This window comes from Anser anser (assembly GCF_964211835.1).
Source record: "Anser anser genome assembly, chromosome: 11".
NCBI classification, from domain to species: Eukaryota; Metazoa; Chordata; class Aves; order Anseriformes; family Anatidae; genus Anser; species Anser anser.
Window position 1 is genome coordinate 10,594,512 of NC_139732.1, and position 26,781 is coordinate 10,621,292.

The following is a 26,781-nucleotide window of genomic DNA, read 5'->3' on the forward strand; positions in this document are numbered from 1 at the left end:
GCTGAGGCTCGTCTCAGCACAGTAAGGCAATGGGGTTTCATGTCTCTTCATCCGAAACACATGTTCTTCGGTGTGAAATTCCCTTCTGTTAACCTTTCCTGTGAGCATTCTCAGGATTGAGATTTTTGAGGGAAGAGCTACAATGCCAAGATGGCAGAGATTACGTCACTCCCAAATAAACCTCCCCTCTGGATATTCATGCAGTCAACATTTACTTTAGCTTTTCCTGGAACAAAAGCTTATAACAACACAACAGTACAATTTCATCTATATACAAACATTTAAACAACTCTTAAGATTTTGAGTTTTACTGCAGCATGTTTTTTTTTCCTTTGGTACACCTGTAAAGTTAGCAATAACACAAAACTTGAGAAAACTTTGGTACTTATGATTGAGCCCCTGTATAAAAGAAAGTGATATCAGTTCTCCTTTAAGTAAATGATTCTGTTAAACAGTTTGAATTGATGGCAATTTAAAGAGAAAGTTAAAGATGGTCAGTATTAATATCCGTTCTTGTAGAGGACCCATACTTTACCTGAAAAACAGACATACATGTATCATAGATGCCTGCTTCTCCTCCCAGCACTACCAATCCCCAGACGCACACTTTGCATCCCAAGTGTGCTGCATTTCCTCTAAGGCAGCAGGCATTTAACTGTCAGCCACTAAGGTCTGCAGCGGAACACAAAAAAGAGGGCCCAACCTGACCCCAGCCAGAGACCTCGTGCGTCATCTCTTCTGCAACCGAACAGTACGTTCCTCCTCTGGTTCGCGTTCATAACATGAGTATTTTGATTTTTCTCCTCCGTATGCATGCAGGCTGCTTTCAAGTAGCGCACACAAATGCAGATAAATACTTAAAACCCATTCATATACTTCAATTTCAAAGCAGTACGTCTATTCTGGGAACGTTCAATAGATGCGAGCTGTACTTTTAAGACATGTTAGTATGGACACTTTGATTTAATTTACAGGGTGCACAGCTGGCACCTTGGCCTTTAAGTACCACTGCAGCCCAAACAGTCCCAGGTTTTCAGCTGGGGAAGTCATCGCTGCAGAAACATTATTTGGCATAGCTCTGAGTTTCACCAGCTGCAGCAACCTGCCGCATTCAGGGCTTCAAAATAGCATTCTTTAAAAAAAAAGAAAGCTGAAAAAACAACCACCAAAAACAACAAAAAAAGCAACCCAACCCAAAAAAACAAATAAATGACCCTTCCCTCCTTCAGAAAGCTCTTTGTGCTTTGGTGGAAGAGGCAGGACAGACTCAGTGGGGGCAGCTGAACCGGGATATGCACAGCTTAGGCAATTATCGGGTTCACACGATGCCACCGAACAATACGGGCGTTTCAGCTAAGCAGTGACTAACAGTGACACGCCGGCTGCTCCGAGATGCTCCCTGGGCTCTTCTGAGTCACATTTACTGACACAGAGGAAGCCCTCCCGCCGCAGCAGCGGTTAGCCCAGTTCACAGCACGCTGCTGCTTCCCTCCCATGCTCAACTGCAAGCGAGCCGCGTCTGCCAGCTCCCAAACCCTCTGGCCTGGCCTGCCAGCACCATTTTCTGCTGCTTTCCCTGCTCATTTCTTCCTCCCTTACCTACCATTCCTCTCATCTGGCTAATTTTACACTGCCAGCACAATTGGCTGGCTTCACCCACAAAGAGTCTTGCTTCCATCTGCTTTTAAATACTGATTTCAAGTCACATTTGCCTTTCCCATGCAATGATCCCATTCCGATGGGCACCAAGTCCATTAATAAATCCCTCTACTTGTCAGTATGCTTCCAGAGAGGATGCTTCCTCCTGCACCCTCTTGGTGGTCATGTTGCCATTGCTGATTTGGAAACACGGTCACTATTTTCAATCTCACAACCAGTATCTAGTACATTTGTGTGTCCAGTACATAAACAGGAATGCTGTTGGATTTTAGATATCCATGGGTTAGATCTTCTCCCTCTGTTCCACTGACGCAGGCTATACCCTGAGTGAAGGAAGCAACCTTTTGCCTACGCGCAGAACACCACCGCCATCCCTGTTGGTGCACAAACCCACAGGCTTCTCAGTAATCGGAGGGATCACTGTAGCACAAGCAGTTGCAATCATGTACAGCGCTCGAGATTTTAAATGCTAATGAGCACACTCCTTCCAGCCACTCAAGCAACTTCTGCAAACTGCCTTCTTAGCAGATATGCAGAATTGTAGGAAACAGCATTTATTTGCCATTTTCGTGTTATTTTCAAAACACGAATCATTCAGCTTTTTCAGTAATACCGATAGGCAAAGTTAACAATGAACACCATGCTTCAGTTTTATTTTCTTCGACAGAAAACCAAACTGGGATGTAATGATTTTTCTGAACACAAAATTGTTGTTCTGCACGTCCAAACAGATGCTTCCGCACTAACTTCAGAGCTGTACTAAAATTAACAAAAGGATAACAGTTCCACTTTGCATGCATTTCTCCCACTGACCAGATCGTGCCAAGATTTCTTCTTGTTTTAACTGCCTCCCGTTTCTTCTAAGAAATAACGGCATGCAGTCTTTACATGTTACCATAATCCTAGTTATATTCATTTATTTACTTATGAATTTTGTATTCAAGCATATTTTACACTTACTAGAAAGAGACAGCAAGTTAACTGCTGCTCTCTCTCTGCCTTGAAAGCAACAAGAGCTGCTTCTTCAGCAAAGTAATCATAAACACGGCAATTTTATTGTCAAAATTCAGTGAAGACTCCAAGGTAAGGGCATATGGTTGCATTTATGCTTCGCCTAAAGGGGCCTTTCCTTTCAAACCATATGAAAGAATTCACATGATTCATGCGATCGCTGCTACTTGAAGGGTTCAGTAGTGGCTTCTGCAAACAACTACCAGATTTGCCCTTTCAAGCGTTATGCAAAAGGCATGACAAATTACCCTGAAATGTACTGAAAGAAGTCATTACAATGTCTTATAGTAGCACATGTGGATAAAGGTGTAATTTTGCATTTCAGTAAGTGGGGATTTACATGCGCAACTCCTATGTGTTGGAATGACAGTTCTGTCTCAGAAGCCCTCATCTACTTGTGCTGTACCACTGTGCGGGAATGCACGTGGAACATGCTTATTCTGCCAGACACTGTCCCACCAAGGCACACGGGCACAGTATGAATGACTGCAAGAGTGCTTTACATGCTAAAAGCACCATATATCTATGTAAAAACTACAAATACTCATGAAGAAGAGGAGAAATCACCACATAGGCAGACAGCAAGCACACTAAAGCATCAGGAATTAGGTGATGTTTTTGGCCACGGACAAAGGGCAAAATACAGCTTTCATTAGAAATGCCCCCAGATTCTTAACACCCACCTGCATCAGGAAGGCGACCACCAGCATGGCGGTATCTGGTAGGTCACCTCAGCCTATCAAAGGAAGTTCTTTTTACGGACATAAAAATGGCAATTTCCAGAAATCTCTCATTTTGGGTCCCATACACTCTAATCAATCCTCTGAATTGCAGCATTCACTGTAATTTTTGAAATGCATATCTTATGAAGCCCTGCAGAAGTAGGAGAATTGCTCTCTATGAATAATGAGCTCAGCTCCTCAAAGACCGAGACTTGTTTCAATTAAGAAAGATGCATCTATCTTTGCCACGAGGAAATGGAGTACTCTGCCATGAGTCATGCGTAATGAGTCATGAGAAAACAGTAGTTATTCATCTTATCTCAGCGTATTTCAATTTTCAGTCAAATACTGATTTTAAGTTTGAAGGAAGACTACTCTGAACGTTACTCATCTGAAGGGGTCACAACTATTTGCAGGATAAACTTGTAAATACTACACAGACCCCACGGCAGTTGGAATTTTCCTGAAAATGAATGCATTTTAACCAGTTCTGCCAGTTTCCTTCCAAATATCCTGAAATTGAATGGTTAAGACAAAGGACATGTTGGGAGTTTCAATACCCAAAAATACTTCGCACTCAGCTTTCAGCGCATGAAGCCATGCAAATCTTCTGCAATACGGAAGGAATTACAACTGGCCACGAGCCATTTAAAACCTCTAAAGTAGGAGACGGCATGACGACTGACTGCAAGAATTGCAGGAACTTGTTTGGCAAAAAAAGACATTTCAAAGCCTCCTATAGTATGCTATTCTGGATTTATTTACACTGAATTCATCTGCTGACACCACAGGGGTAATAACACACTAATAAACAAGGTAAAAGTTACTAACAAGAGCAGTTTGAGTTGATGGTAAACAACAGCAAGAAGCAAACACGATGATACCTTTGCACCTAAGCTCCCTTCAACCCTGCATCTCTGAGCTCTTCCCAAGCCTAAGCATGGGCTAAAAGTCATTTCAGGAGTATGATGTAGTAGGATCTGTATTTTATTAATTTTCTTCTCATTAAATTAGATAGCTTGAAGTCATCAAAACATCAGCTTACAGTTGTGAGTCTTTTGGACAGAGATCACGCTGGAGCATTTACAACAGGACACTTGGGTAAACCAGATTTAAGAGTAATGGCAACTCAGGAGGAAGGCGCACCAGCAGTTCCTCCAGCAGCCAAGGCAGTCGGACACCATCCTCCTCCTGCTGTTGTTGGTCACGCTTTCAATACTGCCAGCAGAACTGCTTAAGCTGGCTTTGAGTCTGTAACTACACCCTACTCAAGAAAATAATGGAATAATGCAACTGAATACTCCTATTAGTCCTGTTTGCACCAGCTCTCGATTCCTCCATGCCTAATTTCATTCACTCCCCTCTGTCAGCCTGAAACCCTGCAGCAAGCCCTCTGCAAATCCTCAGATGTGACTTGTCAAGCACACGTGTTGGGTGGGAGTCACTGATGAGAACAATCCATACCCACAAGTTTCTCCCTCCCTTAGGCATCCTGACTCTCTGAAGGTTTTGGGGCACAGCTCTGGGACATACCTGAGAAAACCACCTCCCTTTACCAGGAGTTCAGCAGGAACAGATAATGGGACACTGGTGGAGGGGAAGGGAGGAAGGGAAGAAGAAACAGAGATAATTTGAAGAAGTGCTGCCACAAAGAGTAGCCTAAATAAAGCCGTTCCATGTACAACCCCACTGCAATTCTTTAATTGCATTCTGGCAGCTCCATCCTGCTGAAGCAGACGGTGCAGATGCATTATGTGCCTTGGCATCCATCATCTATAATTTACTAAATAAGTGAAAAATCAGGCTACGTTATGAAAAACTAAACAGTGAACATTTGGATTCTCTTAGAAGGTCTGTTAACCTCCTGAAAAGGATTTAAAAAAAAATTGAGAACACATCGCAAATACTTTTCTGAAAAGCATACAACCGCAGGACCAAAAGGAAAAAAACAAACCAAAAGAAACAACCAACACCCAAACAAAGAACCAGAAGCAGAGAGAAAAACGCTTAGAGAAATACTTAGAGACTTCACAGCCCGCATCCAGCATCAGCAGTTGCTTTGTTTGCCAGCCCTAGCCAGTTCCACCTAAAACCTGGGATGAAGTAGTCACCTTGATCTTTTTTAACTATGTCAAGCACCACTTAAATTACTCCAATAATGGAAAATTCTTTCAGGTTTGGTAAGAGATGTAGACATTTGAAGTCCTTACAGAACAACTACTGTTACAAACTCTATACTCAACGTGCTATTTTATTCTTGCATCAATTTTCATTGCTTTTTCTGCTCACTGAAAGGCAGTTTTCTTGACACACAGTTTTCTTGAAACACAGTTTTCTTGACAAAGATTAAAATCATTTAGCACCTACCTCTGTCAAGACTTCATTTCAAGCTTCCAAAGATCTACTTCCTAGAACCTAAAAGTGCACAGCAGTTGTGTTACATGCTGAGCCTGCTCTCACCAGCAACTACTACAGGGCTGCAGAGCACGACCAGACCAAGTACATGCAATTTAATAATGAATTCCAAATTCACTTGCCTGAAGTCCTTGCAACTGTTTTATCTTTGTTTAAAATCTACGACGATGCTACTGATTTTAGTACTCCATACTGGTAACTGGACTGAAAAAAGCACATGAACAGAGTAAGCTCTTAAGAGCTGCAAGTACAGCCTAGTTAAATTTTAACTTTTGTTTGAAAACTTGAAAAAAGCTTAAAATGCTTCCTTTTAGAAAGTACTGTTTGAAGGCTGGTGTAAAGGTTATAAATTTATAATTAATATTGATTGCCCCCAGACAGTATTCCTCTGTTGCTCAGCCCCTTTCTAACCTTCATTGACTGAAGGAAGATGCTTATATTACACTATTCCCTGATTTGCAAAATTGATCTCCTCTGTACTATATCCAGCATTGATTCAGTAGAGCACAAATTGTTTTTTCCAATATATGCATTCCCTAGCACTTTTGCAGAAATCTCAGCTGTTTAGAAGTTCTTGAGAAACGATCTAGTCATAACGTTACCAGCCTACTGGTACTGCATGCACATCACAGGACCCTTTCAGGCAACGTATATTCACACGCACGCGCTTTAATGCCTTTCTTCCCCTCAGTTGTGCTGCATACATCTTGAATATCAACAAAATTTTCTCTACATACACACACGCATACACCAAGTCTGCACTACCCACTGTTACCCAGTAACCGTATGGGTTGCTTTCACATCCAAAAAGTTTTCTTAAAGTTTAGACTAAATGACATAATTTTAATGTCATTTTGGAGAGTACACAATTAGTAGTAATTAAGTTCATTCCAGATTAATTTTTGAGAAAAAAAAACTCAAGTCAGAGTGTGATGAGGAACAAATAGGAAAAAAGAAAACTGACTGCAATACTGTATTTTCTACTGAAGCAAGTTGTACCCTAACAAAATACCCATAATTAGGGCATTTGTTTACACTGGTAGTTTCATCTTGCTTCTTTTCCTTTAAGCAGGGAGAATAACTTCACTGCCTAGAAGCTTGGACAACAATGAGGCCTACTACTAGGTTTTGTTTCAATTGTGAACTGTTTGCTTTAAAAAATGTGGTGCTTTGTATTGAGAGGGATTTCTAGTGGAAGAAACAACAAAAAGTTTCAAAACATTTTTTTTCCCCCCAGCAAAATGTGAAGGTTTTTTAAATGAGAATTTCATGCAGTTTCCTAAAATGGCTCTGCTTCGCCATTAATGTTATTTATATTTAGCACAAGACCACAAACAGACAAATTGCTAGACTGCGCTGTTTCAGGGAAGAGCAGATCACTCTGCCTCTCTACTTGCATTATTGCTAAAACAAAAAGCATGGCAGTAAGATGGGAAATGAACACAAACTAGAAAAATATTATTACATTTCAAAAACGCCTGTAGAACAAATTACGTCGGAAAACTGACAACAGATCCAACCCACCCCCAAATAAAACAAGCTGTAGAACGCATTTGGCTAAGCAGAAGAGAAAGAGTGGGGCACGCTGCGCACTCAAATAACTTTTTGTTTCTGTTTTAAAGCTATTGTTTGCCCTACCTAAACAGTCATAAGAAGTACCTAAAAATATAGCAACAGACAGGATACCCTCTACTCCTTATTCATTGCTGAAAATCCACAGCTTGATACTTTTTCTTGATACTTTTCGCTCCAGCTGGCAGGAGGCACCTGAGGGCTGCTCCTCCTGGACTGACCACGGGCTGTTACTTTCAAGGTATCCCAGCTTCACCGAATGAGGGCTGTTTAAATCTCTCAAAGTCATTCTGAACACATTTTGCTTCATGTTACTACGGTCAGAATGCTGAATAAGAAGCAAAAAGTTTTTACTGGAAGACTCGAGCATTTCTAGACAGCAACCTCACGGTAATTTCCAGCAAGCATTTCTTATCGTGACACTGCACTCTGGTCATTCATACCGAAACCACACCAAACAGGAGCGAACACTGGTATTGTCTCTCTTGCCCGAGAAAAAGGGATAAAGAGACAAAAATCATCATCTGCCTCGCTGCCATCCCTGCTGTCTCTTCAGTCTCTTCTGTTTGCTTCCCTCTGTCAAACAGAGTACAAGTATTTCAAGTTCGTATACCTGATTACTGGCATCAGTTCCCGAATACGGGGCTAAAGGATGGCCTTGGACCAAGTTCACCATGGTGTGGTGCTTGCTTATGGAGACAGAATGTGGCCTTCAGCTGGTGTGAAGTCACTGAACAGTGTGAGTTTGCCAAGTAGCTTGGTGCTCCCAAGCTTATGAAACTTCAGACATTTATTTCTTACAGTAGGCTTTACCTGGGGATAAGGTCTTCCTTCACGTGTATTATTAAATCCTTACTGTCTCAGCATGCTAACATTTTTGTAAAGAGTGAAAGTCATTAGAACATATTATTAATTTTGAAGGCAGTAATTAAAAACACTCTCTGACTTCAGAAGCATCTTTGAAACAAAGGAGTCCTGAATGCAGTGAGGCAGGATTTGTGGTATTCGATGTGACCAACCTATATAAGCTGACAAAAACCAAAACCATCTCAGATTCAGAACTGAAACATGTCGCAAGTATAACAGGACACATTTCAACTCATTTTAAACACATTTTACTTAAAGCCTTAAAGCAAAAATTCATAAATCCATCCACACCAAAGAGTAATACATCCTACTTACATTAGGATGAATGCTATAACTGGACCAGAATATGATCACTTTTGGAAAAAAATCAAGCATAACCTAGCAGCCACTACTAATTCTGTCCTCAAATGCAAAGGATACATTCATTAAAATAAGGATCTGTTGTACTGAAGTCATCGATAGAAGGTACAGTATTTGCTGAAAGGAGTGCAAACTTTCTTCTGTTGGCCTCACAGCACTACAGAGATTTTTTTTCCTTTTTTAAATAGAGAGGACACTTAGGAATGATTAGTATTCTAATTTTCATTATTAAGTGTTATTGCACTTACTATTTTTCCCCTTCAAAGTATAACCATACAAATCTCCAACTGCCCCACACAACTGTTTTAAACTGTTCAGGAACTTTCGCTGGGATTGCTCCTAGTCAATAATATACCACTTTGCTTTAAAAGTCTACAGACAGACTTCAGATAGGGAATCTTTCCTACACAGAAAGCTGTATAAATAAAGAATTGAGTCTGATCATTTTCATATGCTGCCAGGCTTTGGACAGATGAATGTTTCCAAAGAGCTGGCGCCTCTGTTTTGGGTAGGAGTGGGTGGAATACTGCAGGATTCTCCTTCCCTCCCCCACTGCAGCAGAATCTGGTCTCTATTAAAGCATTTCAGCTCTAATTCTACAGTCAAAAATCTGCTTTTATACAGACAGTGTCGCAATTCCTCAAGCAATCCCTAATGCTGATGCAATCCTGGTCCAAGCCTGGCAGTTCCAAGTTTCACTGTCCATGCCATGCTTAGCAGGAAAAAAAATCTGAAATTTTAGTAATGATGAGATGTGCAGATAACATCAAAAAGTCTATGCTGTGGGGAACTCCATCTGTATGTAGTGTAACAAAAATGCACTCGTAATACTTAAAACTACCTTTTCTAACTGCCCTCTAAAAATCTTCAAGTACCATCTCTGTAGTGCAACCAAAGACACAGTTTGAACTACTGAAGTTACACAAACAGTCCACAATACAGTTTGGACTAACATTTTGTAACTGTCAAACCATACTTCTGAGCTGACCAAGACTGTACGCACGGGAAAATTCAGAGGCCATAAATACAACAAACACAGCAACGTGCATTTTTTCATTCTGCTTACAAGCTGCATTAGAATACAACTGCAAAAAAGTCACCCAAACAATGATTTGGAAACCTGATTCCTCCTGAGGAATGCATTATTGCAAGTCTATTCCCCAGGCCTCAGATCCCGATTTTTATGCAGTTTTGACACCCGGAGTGAAAAACCTCATCTGTAAATATTCTAGGTGTGTAGCCAGGAAGTCTTCCCCCAAACATACAAATAAGAAAATGTAAATTTAAAAAGTCAGACCTACAAGTAACTCAGGAAAGATTACTTGGTTAAACATATTAAACATGCACAGTAAAATAACAATAAAACACACATAACAAAATGTATTGCAATTAATAAAAAAATTCTCTATTTGGTATCAAATAAGTTTGAAGTTAATTTGGCAATTCATTTTTATTCTGCTTAAGCACATTTCAAATAATTTATTTTTCCTTTTCTTCCTTTTTGTAGGTGATCCATGCCAGGGCTTCAGAGATGGACAACATCTGTTCTTGTTTTAATAGAAAATGGGTACTGGAAGCTAATAACGACATCGTTGAGTAACAACTGGCTGCTATGTTATTAAAAGCAAGAGCATTTTCAGAAGTTATTGAGTCCAGTTCCTGCAGATGGCCAGGGTTGTTGGTTTTTTGTACCTCAGTGTCACAAGCTTTGATGTCTGTTGTGAAGCCCCAGATGCTTGGTATTACCTCAATCTCACTGCCAATTGAAAGTTTCTATGCATCTTAGCTGCAAATAAGGGGTTTCTACACTTGGAGGAAAGAACAAGTCCCACAGAACTGCAAAAAAATTATTCTAGGAAGCCTTTTGATATTTTAAAGCTTCAGCATTCAGCAAGCAGAGTAACAGGAACAGGTAAGAAGGGCATGGTAGAGGAAAATGAATCAAGCAAAAGTTGACATATAAATTAAGGTCAAAGATATAAAGCTGGTCTTCAAGTTCCTACTGTGTTAAAATTAAGGCAGGCTGCCTCAGATCTGCATGAAGAGCTTTAAGATTAACTTCCTTCTGAACTCAACTTACAAGCAGGTTCCAGCTACGATGTGACTGGAGACAAAATGATCCAGGTAGTCTTGCTTTTACAAGGATCCAGTGGTAGAGAAGCTTTAAAGGCAAGGATTTTAGTTTTGCAACAGCTGACATCTGACCTAGCCACATCAGCATTTGCAAAAGAACACTGGCCACCTCTTCAAAGTGATGGTTATTCTTCTCTGCATCTCTCTTCCCTCTCATTGTCACACTCAATGTCTTCCATTCTCAGTTGGAAGGAAGGAAAGCCTGCTCAACCACCTCAATTATCAGTGAAGATGCCAGAAAAAAAGCAGTTTAGCAGTATAACAACAACAAAGCTTTCTAAAACCCTGAGGAACAGAAGATTGGTCATGTTTGATTAAGGTCAGACCATACTGGATAAAGCAGGGAGTAAGAAGGAAAGTTAGCAAAGGAAATAAATTCAAACTCCTTCTGTCTTATCCTATCCTCTGCTTGACTGACAGGCTGCCTTAACTTGCCTTGGAAGCTCTCCTTATGTACTACTCATCCTCTTCCAGCTCCTGCCTTACTGACATCTTAGAGCAGCTGGTTTCCATTCCTGTTTCTGGCTCCTCTTCTCTAGATCCTAGTAATTTCTGCTCTCATTGAGGGAAAAAAAGACTGCAGGCCCCTAAAGAAGCAAAGCACAAGGTAGTGGGAACTATACCACTGAAAGGAAGGAAAGGAATGAGACCCCCCACCAGTAAGAACAAAGTGAGAGGAAACTAGAGTTTGACTGGTATCTGATTAAGTTAATTGGTCATGTTTTCCGCACCATGGAACAGCCAGCTAGCTACAAAGTTATCTGCCAGCAGCTCCCCAAGCCTTTTCTGCATCCATAGGAAATGCATGGGAGGCAAATGATGCCTGTATCTGCCATCAAAGCATCCTTTGACAGAGAGATGGCAGCTCTGCGAACAAGTATAGCCTCACAGCTTAAGTACCCACCAAAAAAAAAAAACAGATCATCTACAGAAAGGAATGTTAGAAATTGTAGATTTCTCATCAACTTTGAACGTTCGGAACTCCTTCTTAGGAGAGTTTAAAGCAACACATTTTGCGATTTTTACACGACAAAAACTGAACAACAAAATCCACAACATTGTACACACAGACAAATCAATGCAAACAATCTAAAGTTTTGGGAAAGTACTAACCAGTTACTGACAGCAGCTGTGAAACCCTCACCTCCATTTCCTCCCGATGAGACCTGTCTCTATCCTCGAATTCGCGAGTTCTTCTCCGAGCTTCTTCAAAGGCTTGCTGTGCCAATGCATCCTCCTGCTACCAAAACAGATGACACAGAGTGACACAAAAAGCAACCCTAACTTCCACTGGACTACATTTTGTTTAAATATTGGGAATCATTTGACAGCAGCCAAGACTAGTGTCCCCTACAGAACCTGCTAGAACACAGATGAGTTCAGGAATTGCTCATATAGGTTAATGAATTACTACCTACCTTCATCACTATGGCAGATGTAACCAAAGCTGCAACACAGCTACTACTTAAATGCATTTTCAAAGGAGAACTGCTTTTCAACAGTAGTTTAAAATACTGTTTAATTGTCTGAAAGCTAGAAATTCTCAGAAGTTATATGAAAGAGGCAATACATTTTATCCTCCTCATAAAAGTCATTTTGAAGACAGCATTCACGGGTATATTGAGACAGTTCACTGACATCATGACATACATAATGGCAATTTAATTATCTTCCTTTGAAAAAAAGAAAAAGGTATTACCCAAGTTACAGACCAATTTAATCTTTCATTTTATTGAAAGCTACTGAAGGTGTGCCAGTACAAACATACTTCATAATCCTTACATAGCATTTAAATTGTTCAGGTTTAGCTGCAAAATGCAAAGCAGAAGTTATTCTTTCACTAATTTGTACGTATGCACATACAACACAGAGGAAGCCTACAGCAACCCTATTGTTTATTTTTAATAGTGGCTTATGCATGGGAATATGTTTAATGCTCAAAGGATCAACAAAACAGTAAGTGATAAACTGTATTGTCTTTCCTCCCTCATAACTTTCCACCTATAATTAGTGCTAACTCTGCTTATCACTCCCACATACACACAAATGTTATTTTCAAGTCTACAATTCTCTTCAAAAAAAAAGAAAAACCCTAACCTTGACTGCGAGAGGACAAAAACATTGTGAGAACTCAAAGTTTTAGTACGCCAAGGGATTAAGTGCATAAATTTTTTAATTTCAGATAAAACATCTCTAGTTTGAGAGAATGTTAAATTGCTTTTTTTGCCAACGGCACAATCATGTACCCTGAAGCTACTTTGTGAAGTGATGTGAATGAGTGCCCCTCGTGGCCTAACACAGTTAAATACAAACAGCTGTCAGTCAATAACTGCACAGCCAGCTCCCCAGAAAGCTATGCTGAAAGGCAACATTTAAAGCTGCCCATAAGGTAGGTTTGACACTACTATTTTTAAAAGTAGAATTCAGTCCTTTATAGCTATATCTTAATGCTTATGCAGCATGTAACAACCAATGTCAGACAGCAGAAAGTTTGCTCTTAATGACACAGAAGGATAGAGATAAAATAGGTAGGTTTGTGTCTCTGATGCCTGCAGAAAAGTTGCCTTGTTTCTAATTTACAAAGCTACATAAAGTGTCATTAGTACTTTTTTTGGGGGGTGGAGAGGTAGATTTAAATAAAAAAGGATTTTTCTGTACAAGATTTCTACATTTTTACCATCATTTGAAGCGTAATAAGAAGCAAACACAGCCTCAGCCAGGATATTTTAAAAAAATGTTCGTAACCAAAAAAATACTAAGTTAGAATTTCAGAGAAGAATCAGCGTGTTACTGTGTTGACAACTGAAAAACTGGTTTACTAAAGTCTAAGAAAGGGGAAGAAGTTACATTCTGATGCTTCATCGTTAAGTAAAAAAAAAGAGATCTGCTCTGGTCTTGGTGATGTGTTATGAGAGAAGTTAAATGTGTCAGAATCTCGTACAACACGAGTTTAACCACCCTTTTTCAAATGTCACCCAAATCTAGTAACTACAGCCTAGCAAATTTTGCAGTATGAAGCCTATAAATATTAGTTTTATTCAGTAAAAATGCTCCTGCTATGAATCTACTAATAAAATGAATATGCAAGCATGAACCATATCAATGTGAGAACAGAGCAAAACAGCCCCAAATCAGAAAAAAAATAAACTCAAGAGACTTACCCATATCCCCACCTACCAATCACCAGAGTCCAGTAGGAAAAGCCTTTCTAAGGACAATAATTTATAACTACAGAAACTACATAGCAAGAATGTGGTGTTACGGAAGAGAGACAAAAGCACTGAGGATGTAAACAGTCTTCTAGTGAGGCTCCAGACAAATAGCAAATTCAGGAAAGTTTCAGACCCAGGTGGGGAAGATACCCAAGCACCTATGTGGAGCTTTATGTGCATTAGCCCACTGAAGCCTCAAAAAGCAGCTGTGAATCAGGGCCTCCAGTAACAAAAGGTAAGGTTGCTTAGCAGGAATACACGAACGGATTAAATAGAAAGAGCACTAGCTTAAAAGTTTCAACTGAAGTACTTTATTATGCATGCAGCTTTCCTTCCTGAGGTATTTTTTGACCTGCTCAAGGATAGCATCATTTCAAAAACTGTGACAGCAAGGAAAAATCGTAGCTGATTCAGTATTGGTTATTAAGTAGTGTTAAGAGACAGGAAAATGCAAGAGCATTAGATTTGTGTAAGGCAAGCTTACCCAAAAACAGCAGGGGTGTGGGGGGGGTGATGAACACTGGTAGGACCTCACATGACAAAACAACAGGCACCACAGATACTATGCCACGTATCATGAAGCACTTGAACCAGTTCTGACACCAGTGTAATTTTGGGATCAACGTTGACAGTTAGATCAATTGCCACTAGCAGTATGAAAACAGTTCTAGCAGAGGAAGCAAACGGCAGATACAGGAAAAGGGAAACTAAAGAATGTAAGAGATTGTTAGCATTGCAAACCTTGGGGAAACGTGTAGGAAAACAATTGAAGTTTTTACATCTTTTACATTTTCAGTATTTTTTCCCCTCTAACTTGCACTTAACGTAGCCTTAACTAGTTATGCTAAGAACCACTTAACTGCTAACTGCTAAGAAGTACGAATTGAAAATAAATTACACACGTGTAACTGAGTGCAAGTGTATCTCTGCAGATACCCTATGCAATACCTCCAGCTCAGCACCCTGAACTTGAAACACAAGAAAGCACTGACATCTGAGAGTGTGCATGCTTTTTTTTGGTGAGGGAATGTAAAAAAATAAATAAATCATATGCTCAGTGCACAAATACTCTCTGAAGACAACAATACGGAATTCTTAAGTGTAGTTGAAACCAAGCATGCATGTCAGGGAGCTAAAATAATCGAAGAGCATGCAAAAACATGTCATGAAATTAGATGAGAAGCACTCAACCCGCAGGTCACTTGACCACCCTTTCTTGCTGGAAGGGTGCCCACATTTTTCAGGAGCTATCCAGTTCTGGAGAAGGCTGACGCTACCTCCTCCTGAACACACGTCCCTGTCGGTCTGCTCTCAGTTCTGAGATGACAGGCACGGACCAAGAAACGTGGGATTTTTCTTGCACAATCCTCAGGGGTCCACATCTGACCTTGCTGTGTAAGCCATACAATCAAAAGGAGTTCTAATCCGTACAGCCTATAGCAGGTACTCTTTTTTTAAAGAAAACACTGCTGCAACGGAAATGTAGCTATCTCAAATGCTGACACCCAGCCTTGGAAGAAGCGAGTGCCATCGCTAATAGCAGCACTCAAGGGAAAGCTTGGTTCTGCAGCTTCTCCCCCAGATTAACTAAAGGTGGCATGCTAATCTGAGAACAGTCCTACCATCTACTCTAGACATCCTGAAGAAAGCACCCAGGGCTGTGACTATTTGAAAGACATGGTTTTGACACAAAGTACTTGCATTAAGCCAGGGCACAGTCACAGTAACACGATCTCACTAATGCGTTAATTGGTTTCTGAAGTCTGGGAGAGGCAAGGCACCGCAAAGCTTGCAACTACACATCTCCACATAAAAATCTGATTTACATACTTCTAACTCTTGAACGGAAACTAATTAATTAATATGGCCTCCAGTTCTGCACATCTGGAATAGAGGAGTGCTCCTTGCATTTAATTGGAATTACAGGGTCCCTATTTATTAAGTAGTGACCAACTGTGGCTTCAGAATGACTAAAAGGGAAGCCCCGAGGACAGCTGAGAATGAGATGCACACAGCAGAAACAGAAAATACATCCTTATTTAAAGCAGCTCCTGTGCACAACTGCCAGAAACAGCCCCGGGAGAGCTACAAACCCCAAAAAGAAACAGCAAAAGCACAGTCGGTCAGAAGCATTTTGACATCACCCAGGTTCATGTCAAAATCATTATTCTAAGGATAATTCGACTGGAGTCATGAGTGAGCGTATCATACACACACATCTTTGCCTGGATTATTCCCTTCACAGAGAAAAGGCTACAGCTGACAGCTGAAATAAACTGGTGCAGCTCGCCAGGAGAGGACCTGTAAAGTGAAGTGAGGACCTGACATCCACACTGTGCTCACTGTAAGAGGTTTTGCTTTGGACTTTACTACCTAGGCTGACCTGTTAGAGGTCAAAGTGCATGAGATGTGGTCCTGAACGATGTCCTTCTGTTCAGTTCCATCCAGAACAAATCCAAACCATGCTCCCAAACTCTTCTGCCATGTGAACTAATGCTTGCAAGTGAAAATACTAAGACTACTTCAAGTGCAGATGTTTCTGCAATTATTTACCTTACAATTTTTATTATGTAAATGTATTCCCATGGATCAGAATGAAAGGGGATGGGCGCACAAAGAGGAACTAAAGGTAATTTGTACTTAGAAGCACTTTAAGCCATGCTTTTGTGTAATTCTAACACTTCTAAACTCTCAAACTACAAAGCGAACTACTGAGTTCACCATAAACTACAGATTCTAAGTCACAAGCCTGGTAACTGATGTTGTATCCAACTTACTGTCAAGTGCAAAGACAGGTTGAGGTATATCATGATCTTTGTGGAGGCCCACACAAAATGGAGCAGCAGCTTTTAATATCAGTTAAGTAACTTTGTTACCAAGGTTCATTTAAAAAGCAAATAATGTCTGTCTTCAGTCTGCATAAATTAAGGATTCCTACAGCTGTGCGAGTGAAGCTTTTATATGTTATATAGACTTAAAAAGTTATTTCCTCTGTTTGCTTTCTTCTTGTGCATGGCCAAAGATTCAGCTGCTAAAAGTCACTTCAGTGGTAGGAAGCAGGTTTCTCAAAAGCTGCCGTACCTTAAAGCAGCTTCCCACTGTTACAGAGAGCAGATGAAAAAGCTCTATTCATCCCTGCCCCACTCGTTCCGAGTCCCTGTTCTCGTCTCCTGACAACGACACCATGTAATAAAACAAAAAAGCTACTTTGGAAAAAAAAAAGTAATGAACTGGAAAAGACTTGCCAGTGAAATTGCTTCAAGTTACAGTAATAGCTTTCCCAATAGTTTAAGATTTACTACTCTGTAGCATAGTAATAGTGCTAAGCCACTCCACAAAGCTGTAAGCTACAGCTGTAAGCTGTAAGATTCCTGCCCCTAATGTTTTATTCTAATTAAAACACTGGTTTAGCTACAACCACATTTCTGAACTTCTGTACTGTGAATATTCCTTGGAACTGTACTCAAAGAGAAGGCAGAAAGCAAGCAAATTACCACGTGTGACTGCTACCTGACTGCACGTTGTCTTCCAGGAGAAGTGTCTGAGGCAGAGCAGCCCGGGCGTGCTGTCTTACCTGTGCTCTCTCTTCATCAAATTCCAGGCAGCCCATACCATCCAGTCTCTGTAAGTCTATCCAGCCTTTCCAGATTACACAGACACCATTGAGAATCATAGGTGCCTTCAAGTACACCTGAAATAAAAGCGAAGCACACGCTGTAAGTTTGAAGGCATTAAACACATGCCTGCACAATGAAAATAGCAATGCGGGAAGCTTCTATATGTATTCTTAGAAGAACACCCAGGCCAGCTGGTAACATGAGACTCCGCTTAACAGCTTCTCCTGCCTCCTTTCCAAGAACTCGTTTTAATCAAGCGAATGCTGTAACTTTTGCCTGCTGTACTCGATGGAATAAATTTGAGCCGTGTTCTCATTTTATAAACTGGCGTGCACAAGGATTTGGTTAGAACTCTATTACCACTTCCAGTTAAAGTAACTGTTTTTCTTGTCAGCTTACCATTGCATCACGGGGAAAGTGGCATGCTGCCAGACTGGAAGATCCTTCACAGAGCATTTAAATGGTTAAATGAACATCCTCCTCCTACCCAAAAGCACTGCATTTTACTCTGTATGTGAGTTCTTTCAACAAAGAACAAGCACCAGTTTCAGTCCTCCTCAATTCACAAACCAGAATGTAGCAAAATACATTACACATACACACAATGCTGAAAATAAAGTCGTCCCTTGTCTTTTTTGGCATTTGTGAAAGTCTTCAAAAGAATCAACACCAGATGATCAAAACCCATCTCCTGCATCAATCTGTGCCTTGAACAGCAGCAAGGAATTATGCACGAGCTTAAGGCCCTACAGCTAGATAAGGGTGGATGATACAGTGATATAAAACAGAAGCATTTCCCCCTTCTAAAGGCCAAGATTAATCTCCACAAAGAAACTGAACAAGAAGCAAACACAGCACTAAACACATCTGACACCCTACAGCTAATGAGATCTGTCTTAAAAAAAACTCACGCAGCAAAATTACCCAAGTCATGAAGAAAAAAACCGTCATCCTCTAGTAGTTATTTCACCCTACTTGGCAAGCCAAACCACTTGCAGAACAGAAGTTTGTCTATGCTGAATTGCTAGGGAGGCAAACCCTACGCGCAGGCCAGCGCCCGTTCCAGATGTAAGGCTGCCGAGACATTCAAAATGCCAGTCTTCAGGAGCAGCCCGGCTCACCAGGGGAAATTTCACACAGTGTCTCCTCTAATCGCTCTGAATTCATCCTCTGGCAAACCCTCATCAGCAGACTGTAATTGATGTTTAGTGCTACGGTGCACTTCAAAGCACCTCGGCTGTGCCTGCCCGCTCAGCTCCACGCTCAGCAGCTAAGGGCACTCGAGCAGAAAAAGGGCAGGCCAGGAGACGCAGGAGGTGCAGTGGGACGGGAAGCCTGCCTTCCTCCTGCAGAGGCTGTCCAGGTAAAATTAAGCACTTAACAACATGAAAGGAAGAAGAAAAGCAACAGACAAATAACTCGAATCCAAATGGCAAACAAGCGACATTATTCACCAAATAAAATGCACATTTGTTCACTGAGCTTAATTTTTTACAACTCGCCACACTTCAGTATGGAACGCTCTAGATGTTTTAATTAGTACGATGTGCAGTAGTAGCACAATAACGAAGAAACAAAGGTGACTTCAAGCACATCATCTTCGTATCAGCTCCTACTGCAGGCTCTCCACAAAGAATATGCATTGGTTTTCTGTCCCTGTGCTCTCAGTCCAGCTGTCCCACCTATCCCTGCTGCAGGGCAGCACAAGGACCTGCCAGCCAAGGCCCTGGGAGCTGGGGAGGCAGAACCAGCATGAGTAAGGCGTGGACTGCCAGGAAACCACCTCCTGCAGCCCTCCTTTCAAGATTAATCATTTCGTACATGCTAAATACAACATCGCTCCCTTTCAGCACAGTCTTGGCTCATTCATCCCGCAAGAAATACAATGATGGTACGCACGTCATTTAAGTGATGCGTTTAATTGGTTTAGAAGTGGAAGACAAAAGATAGAGGGGCCACTAAAATCGAGAGCCATCCTCTTCTAAGAACGCAGAATAATTCAGCAAGAAAAAAGCACCATAAACCCAGCTACAGGTCTTTACAGACCTGACAACCTGCACTCTAACACTGCTTGTTTTTACCAAAAAAAAATTGCTGATCTCTGTTTAGGGTTTACCTTTCACTCACCTTCCCCAAACTTTTGGCCCAAAGCAGAAACCTGGGAAATCAAAAAATTACATCAAAATTCTCAGAAATGACAACATTTAGCTCTGCAAGTTGCCCAGAAGGGATGTTGTTTGTTTGTTGTTTGTTGTTTGCTTGTTTCTTTGACTAGGAATATCAGGCTGTCACTGCCTGCCATGTTTCAACAGCGTTGTCCAACTACCCTGCAGCTGCTCGTGCGGTCCGTGCGAGCTTTGGGTAACTCAGTGTAAGCAGAGGTAGCTCGGGCACAGCTGTGAGGGCTCAGTGCCTCAAAGCCAGTACCTTGAGCATCACCTGAAGCCCAAGCACTGCTGGAAGTTTTCAGAAGTCAAGGGGGCATAAGGGAAAGGAGCTGACAGAAGGGATGTGATTCCTGATGCCTGCTATCTGCTCGAGGCACGCCGAGCAGCAGCTGATAAAGCAGCTCGCCAGCCACAGGCAAGCAGCCTGACCTTTCGAGATAAAGCATAAGGTACCCTGCCCTTGCTCCTCAATCAGAGCCCTTAAAGCTTTACACCACTGGTTTCAGCAAGTCTTCGCTTCTACTAGCATCAAAACCCAGATAATGAATGTTTTTCACTTCTGACAGGGTGAATTTCTTAGCAAGCCATTTGAGTTGGAAGTTACCATATAATCATTCAAATTTAGTGTAATTCACACTGAAAGCTGCATGTGCCTGCGCATGAACTCTCTCATTACAACACACAATAAAACAAACTGGCGCTTTTTTCCTTTATTGTAGAGAAAGGAATTTAGACTCCTTTCCCCCCTCTCTTCTTTCTGGGGAATGTAAACCACCTAAGACTGAAGCCAAAACCGTTTAACCACACGTTTCCTTCGTTTCAGATAAAGCCATGATGGTTCCCCCTCCATTTCCAAACCTAACAGAACATTAATAAATTACTGCCCTTGTCTACGATCGCGTGATGTTAGCACACCTCAAAATCCAGCACAAAGTTATCTTTTAAGAACTTTCAGAGCTCGGTTCTGAAAATTGCCCGATGACAACCACAGCAAGATGGCAAAGGAAAAAAGCCACCCGATTTCTATAAAGACCCTGATTCCCCCCTTAATATTACTGAACTATAAAACTTGGATTAAAACCAGATAAAAGGATGACTTTGCTAGAATAACTCTTTCAAGGCTTTGTTACTAACCCCAGATTAACTGCATTTATGTAATCGTATAAACCATTCCCAACCCATCTGGTGCTTTCAATAAGAGCATTTCGAAGCCAGGCTCGTAAGACTCAGAATTTTTGTAAGACTCAGATTTGGAGACCTAGGTAAACCGTCACATATTGAAATCCGCACTTTTTAGTAGCTTAAAGCAGCTGAATTTTTGTTCAGGTGGCTGTTACGCAAAAATTTCATTTCACTTCAAGCTACATTTTCCACTTACAACTCCCACTATAAAACACCATGGCATTAGATTTTACCTTTTAAAAAAAAAAGTGTTACTTTGATGTTGGAAACAGGTTGGCTCTCAGCGTTCAAACACTGTTTGCTGCCCAAAAAGCCAGGAGGAGTAGACACGCTTATCTCAGGGCAGATTATCTGGCTCGAGGACGAGCAACACCACAAACACACATGAACTTGAGAAGATGCTGCACAAATCCATTAGGCTCAACATAGCTGAGCTGTGCTTGTGCTTTCTCAACTCACCAGCAGACTGCTGCGCACACTTTCAACATGCAGCATCTCACCTTCCATTTCATGCTCTTTGAAATGTTCTACGTTATTTTTCTTCATCTGAATTTGAATTAGTAACCTCCTCCTCCAACTGCAACTGAGAGTTAACTTTGCTGTTCCAAGAAAAAAAAACAGGGGCTTGGCTCAAGTAACACCACTCGTTCATACTGTAAAAGCCAAACTTGATTTGAATAAAGTGAAGCAGGCAAACAGCTTTTTTTCTCGTCATTGAGAACAGTTGAGTTGAACACAAGACGTAAAACCTCAGTTTCACATCCTATTTTTGTCCTCTAGTAAATCCTTATCTCACAACACCCGGGTATTTAACCGATTCGATGCAGATACACTATCTGAACACTCCATCCACACATCCTGCAGTTACAGAAAATGTTCCTTCTCCCTAAAGCACCCCAGCCATTTCCTCCCCCAGACAGCACTCGGTTCTCACCACCCACTGACTAATGAATCAGCACACTGCAACAGCCGTACCACTGCCGGGACAGACCTCACCCCCCCAGGAAACACCAGTCCCCGGCCAAGTGGTGCCGTTCCCTCCCTTCTGTTTTCATTTTCCCAGCAGGCTGGACCAAAAGGCATTCTTTCAGAAGCCACTGGGTCCTGACTCACCCCCTGCCTCGTCACACGGCTGCCCATTCATAACCGCTCACACGAGCCACGTACGTACGCTCCAGTCCTGATCCTTCCCCTGAATCATACCCCACTTTGAAATATTTAAACTGCAGCCTCCCCGGTGACTTCACGTATGAAACACTGACCACTAAAAAAGAAACAGCTGTAAACATTTACTCGGAGTACGAAAGGTGTTAAATGGGTTAAGGCTAACCTCATTGTTTCAGCTTCTCACACACACCACCACCACCTCTGGACGCTGCTGACTAAAAGGAGACTACCTAGTCAAAGAGGAAATCATACGTTCATCTTTTTCCTTTAACAGAAGTCTCAAAGGAATACACAGACGTTTTCGTAAATAAAAGGCTGTGGTCTTGCCACACCAATTTGGCATGGCTGTTGAGTCAGCCTGCCCTCCCCAGACACCGTGACTCTCGCGTGAGCATCCTGATCAGAGGGCTTCAGAAAGGGAGCAGGGCAGGAGGGAAGCAGCAGCCGATGAAAGGCAAAAAAACACTATCTGAAGTTTTGCAATAGAACATATACACCAAAATCCTTAGCTATTTATTTAGGGGAAAAAGAACAGTTCCAATTTAGGAGCTGAATTGCTTGAGAACATCCGAAGTTGCAGTAGAAGCTGACATCTCCATACAAGGCTTCAAACTTAAAACATGAGTGATCAATAACTAAAAGAAACTAACGAAAAATAACCAAGTCAAGAATGGAGTTTACAGCAAGTGTCAGAGCATCGGTTCCTTCTGAAACAGAACCCCTGTGACATAGCCCTGGGGCCAAAACAGTGAATGGAAACGGAGGAAAAAAAATCCCACTTAAAGTCACCAGGAAAACAACACTTTTTGGTGCTTTTAATCTGAGAACTACAGACGCATCACTACAAACTGGAAGAGCTCATAAAAGCCAACAAATTTATATCAATCCTTACACCTATCACACTTCAAAGTGTATGATTATTGTGCCTTCAAACACAAAATGAAAATGTTTTCAGGTTACTTGGAAACCTACATCTTGAAACGGTTTCCACCCTACAAAACCGAGGTTCTGTTCGAGTTCAGACTTCACACCGTTCTGTAAAAACGCAAAGGAAGTGATACTTCCTGACAAAACACGACTCTTTCCTAAAGAGCCGTACGTGGATGACCGAGCTGTGGCTTTCACGATGAACACAGCCCGTAGGTCCCTCAAGTGTGGCACCCAAGTCACCGCAGGCCCTCAGCAGCTCATGCACAGATGCTGATGAGGGACCGCAGGGCGGTGGGCGCAGGACACCCCACACACCACCACCACCACCTCTCCACCTGCAGCCTGCTCCGATGGCTCAGCTCTTCCTCATCCTCATCGTGCACATGAAGGTATTTCTCTTGTAGCTTCTGGCTGGGTAAGGAACCTGGGAAGAGGCTGGTAAGACTGGGAATGATCAGCCTATGGTAGGGCATGAAATATTCTCTGCAAAAAGCCCTTTTCAACTCCTTAGCTTTCCTCTTTCCTCTGTGTTAGCTACACACGCCATAACAAACAGACAAAATGCAAGAAAGCCATCCCAGACAGTTTTTAGAATCTTTCTTTCCAGAAATTCTTAACATTCAAAATGAAATAGAGCAACCCTATTTCATCAGCTACGACAAAGGTCAGTTCCTTAAGCAAAACAGAAATATTCAAACCACTATGCTTGCTGAGTCTCAATCTAGACTGTTATGCTCAGAAAAAAAAATAAAATAGATTTCTAAATGCAGCCTTTCACACTTTTTTTTTGTTTAAGAACAAAAAGCAGTAGAAATACAAATACACCGACTGTCAGGAACAAATTATCTTGAAGAAAAGAATTTGCTGAACTACAAACTATCCCATGGATTGCTAACAGTCTGTACGAGAATTTTAATAGCAACGAGAAAGAAGTAAAAATAGCTGAGCGCAGGGCTAATTCATTTATTATTTGCATGGCTGTGTTGCACATAAGCAATTAAAATTGTTGCTAAGATCGTAAACCCCTGTATTTCCCCTTTTAGGGCAACATTTAATTTAGTTTGACAGTTACCGAAATATTGTTCATGCTACATTCAGGATTCAGAAGAATACAACTTTTTTTGGTGTTGTTGGTTGTGGGATTGTTTTAGCAAAAGTTTTAGACTCATAAATGTATTCCCCCCCCAAAGAAACTTATGAATTTACACATGCTAATGTCAAAGATGATTCAAGATGCAACCTGAAATATTAGCTTGAGGCATTTCGCAATCGAGAAAGAAAAGTATCTCAAAAAACCTCATTAAATTCCACCGAAGAACACCCCAAGTACCTATTTTAGCTGTCCAGCTACAGCAGATGTGTTTGGACAACAAGCAACAGCATTCCCTTAGCGTACTCCCTCAGGAAAGCAGGCACTCAGATTCAAAGCTGCAAAACCAGCTCAGAAAATGCTCGCTGCAATTTCCAGTCTCAGAGTAAAGCCCGATTGCTTGGCAGGATGCACTTGGATCAATTCTAAGGTTCGCATACATAAGTCACCTGGGTTTTATCACAAACAGAACTCAAGTTTTGGGAAATGCCCATCTAGATACAAGCACAGCACCATCTGTTTTTACAAGCAAATTCAGGTAAAGAAATTCAGGTGTGGACCCCTGCTAAAACCATCTTGGGAGCAGTGTCAGAGCTGTGACAAAGCCTCTCTCAACACGCTTTCTATAGCGCTGAAATGCTACAGTGACGATTTTTGGTTTGGTTTCTCTAAGTTAAAAAAATAAAAGTAGAAAGTAATTTTTCACTGTGGAGCTAGAATTTACAAGTCACTTCAAGTCATTTCTATAAAAATGATCTTTTTTTTGTTTTGTGTAATTAGCTAAACTACGGAACCATGACTCTGTTTCCAAAGCAGATCAACACTTCATTAAATGATGCAGGTTACTATTTCAGCTAACTAAATAACAAGTTGTAACTAAAAACAGGCATGAATCATTAATGATGTCAGAACAACAAATGTGATTAAAATCTGTGGAGACCTCAGCATTTTTTCCCTGGATTAAGATCACTGGTCAGTACTTATGCTTAAAAGTTAGCATAGAAAAATCTAACATGCTATTGTACAGAAATGATACTTGTTTAATAACGTATCTGCAGACACGGTTCATCTTTCCAAAATATTGTAGTTGCTGGACTGAGCAGGAAATACACACTACACTTGACCAAAACTACCCCCCAAAAACCACCCTAATACAAAGCAAAAAACAGGTGGCTTGGTTTTTTTGCAGTGTTGCTACAAAAAAGCCTCATGCTTCCCAACATTAAATGTTTCATGCTCAGACTCTGTGCGCCTTCGAATAGGCAAAACCAACCACAGAGCTGGAACTCAGAATCAGCAAAAACGCAAGGAGCAGAACATAGGGATAATCTGAAAGGCAAATACGTGGTGGGGTTTTCCCATGAAAATTTACAGGGTCTTTCATCATTACATCTGGATTTTACATCTCCTCTCCCAAAAGGGCATGTATTTAAAAAGTCCCATTTTTTAATGGCAACATTTAACAAGAACGTTGTTGCAGCAAAATATTGCGAAGAGATCACTGCTGTTTTGTTTCTCCAAGAATGCATACACGTAACTGAGAAACTCTCCTGCTCACAAAACCAGTTCACTAACAGGGACACACACTGTTCTCTGCCACGTTGACAGAATATATTTTCCAGACACAAATTTCAAAATTGATTGGGAAATTAGTTCTTTTCAAGCTTTCAGAAAATAGTATAACAAAAGCCAGTTATAGCTAGAAACTCCAAAGAGGGTTTAGAAAGAGAGGTTTATCTAAAACACATTATTTACATCATGCCACTTGTGTGCAAATAAACAGTCTCTTAAACCTGTGTTTTTAAACTGAGAATTTGAAATGTGTAATGAGAGTGTACTCAACCAGAAAAATACCTGATTTTGACAATAAGGGCAAGCAACTAATAAAAACCGCCTGGGAACTGACCTGAGCAAGAGAGGGGAAAGGAAAATTACCCTTTCTGCCTTCATTTTGTTCTTGAGCACTTTGACAGCCTCCCCCTTAAGCAGGAGACATGTCTGGAAAAACTGAGAAAGTCCCACAAACTGTACAAATAAACTGCATTAAACCAGAACTTACTGGGGAAAGAAAAGAAGAAAAGCACAAAGACAGACCAGATGTCCCCTTTTTAAAATAATTAAACAATAGAAGAACTGGCACACCCACAAAAAAGAACTTGAACACGAGTAAGAGGTACTACTTCTGATCCTTTCTAGCTAAAGCTAACATGCAAAGCGAGAAGAGCAAGGCTATTTGACAGACAAGACATAAGACCTTCTTCTGTTGAGTGAGGTTGTCCTTTGGTCCTTATCCTTCAAAGATGTTCTGAAGGAGCTGCAGCACCCACAGCACTTGAAATCCTTGGCTTTTTTTTTTTTTCCTGAAACTAATCCAAGCATCAAAATGCAGTAACAATGATGACACTTATTATCTGGCCTTTCTCCTACCCCCAAAATTGGCTTGAGAAATGTTCATCACTTCCGAAGGGAAAAAGACAAAAAAAAAAAGGAAAGATGGGCACAAACTGGTAGGTGAAGAAAAAAAGAATAAAGAAAAAGATGTTACAAATGTAAAAAAAAGTTAGAAATCCTTGAAGTTTGATTCGTTTTGCTGTACTTTCCTAATCACAGAAATTAGGCATATACAGTAAGAAGTGCAGTCAAGGACTGATGCATGAATATTTATTCAACAAGTAG

At 41.0% G+C, this 26,781-nt stretch overlaps 1 protein-coding gene across 3 annotated transcripts in view; it reads right to left on the reverse strand.

Moving 5' to 3' along the window:
- The window catches only part of CBFB (core-binding factor subunit beta), a 42,455-nt gene that overhangs the window by 2,605 nt on the left and 13,069 nt on the right, over positions 1 to 26,781 (reverse strand). For 2 of the 3 annotated variants that reach the window (XM_083851350.1, XM_083851352.1), the window contains 2 exons: positions 17,526 to 17,642; positions 11,884 to 11,979 (listed from right to left, as the gene is read on the reverse strand). In XM_083851350.1, the coding sequence (XP_083707476.1) occupies positions 11,884 to 11,979; positions 17,526 to 17,642 (213 nt within the window). Of the gene's footprint in view, positions 1 to 11,852; positions 11,980 to 17,525; positions 17,643 to 26,781 lie in introns of all 3 variants that reach the window. The other variant, XM_083851351.1, reaches the window with a different exon arrangement.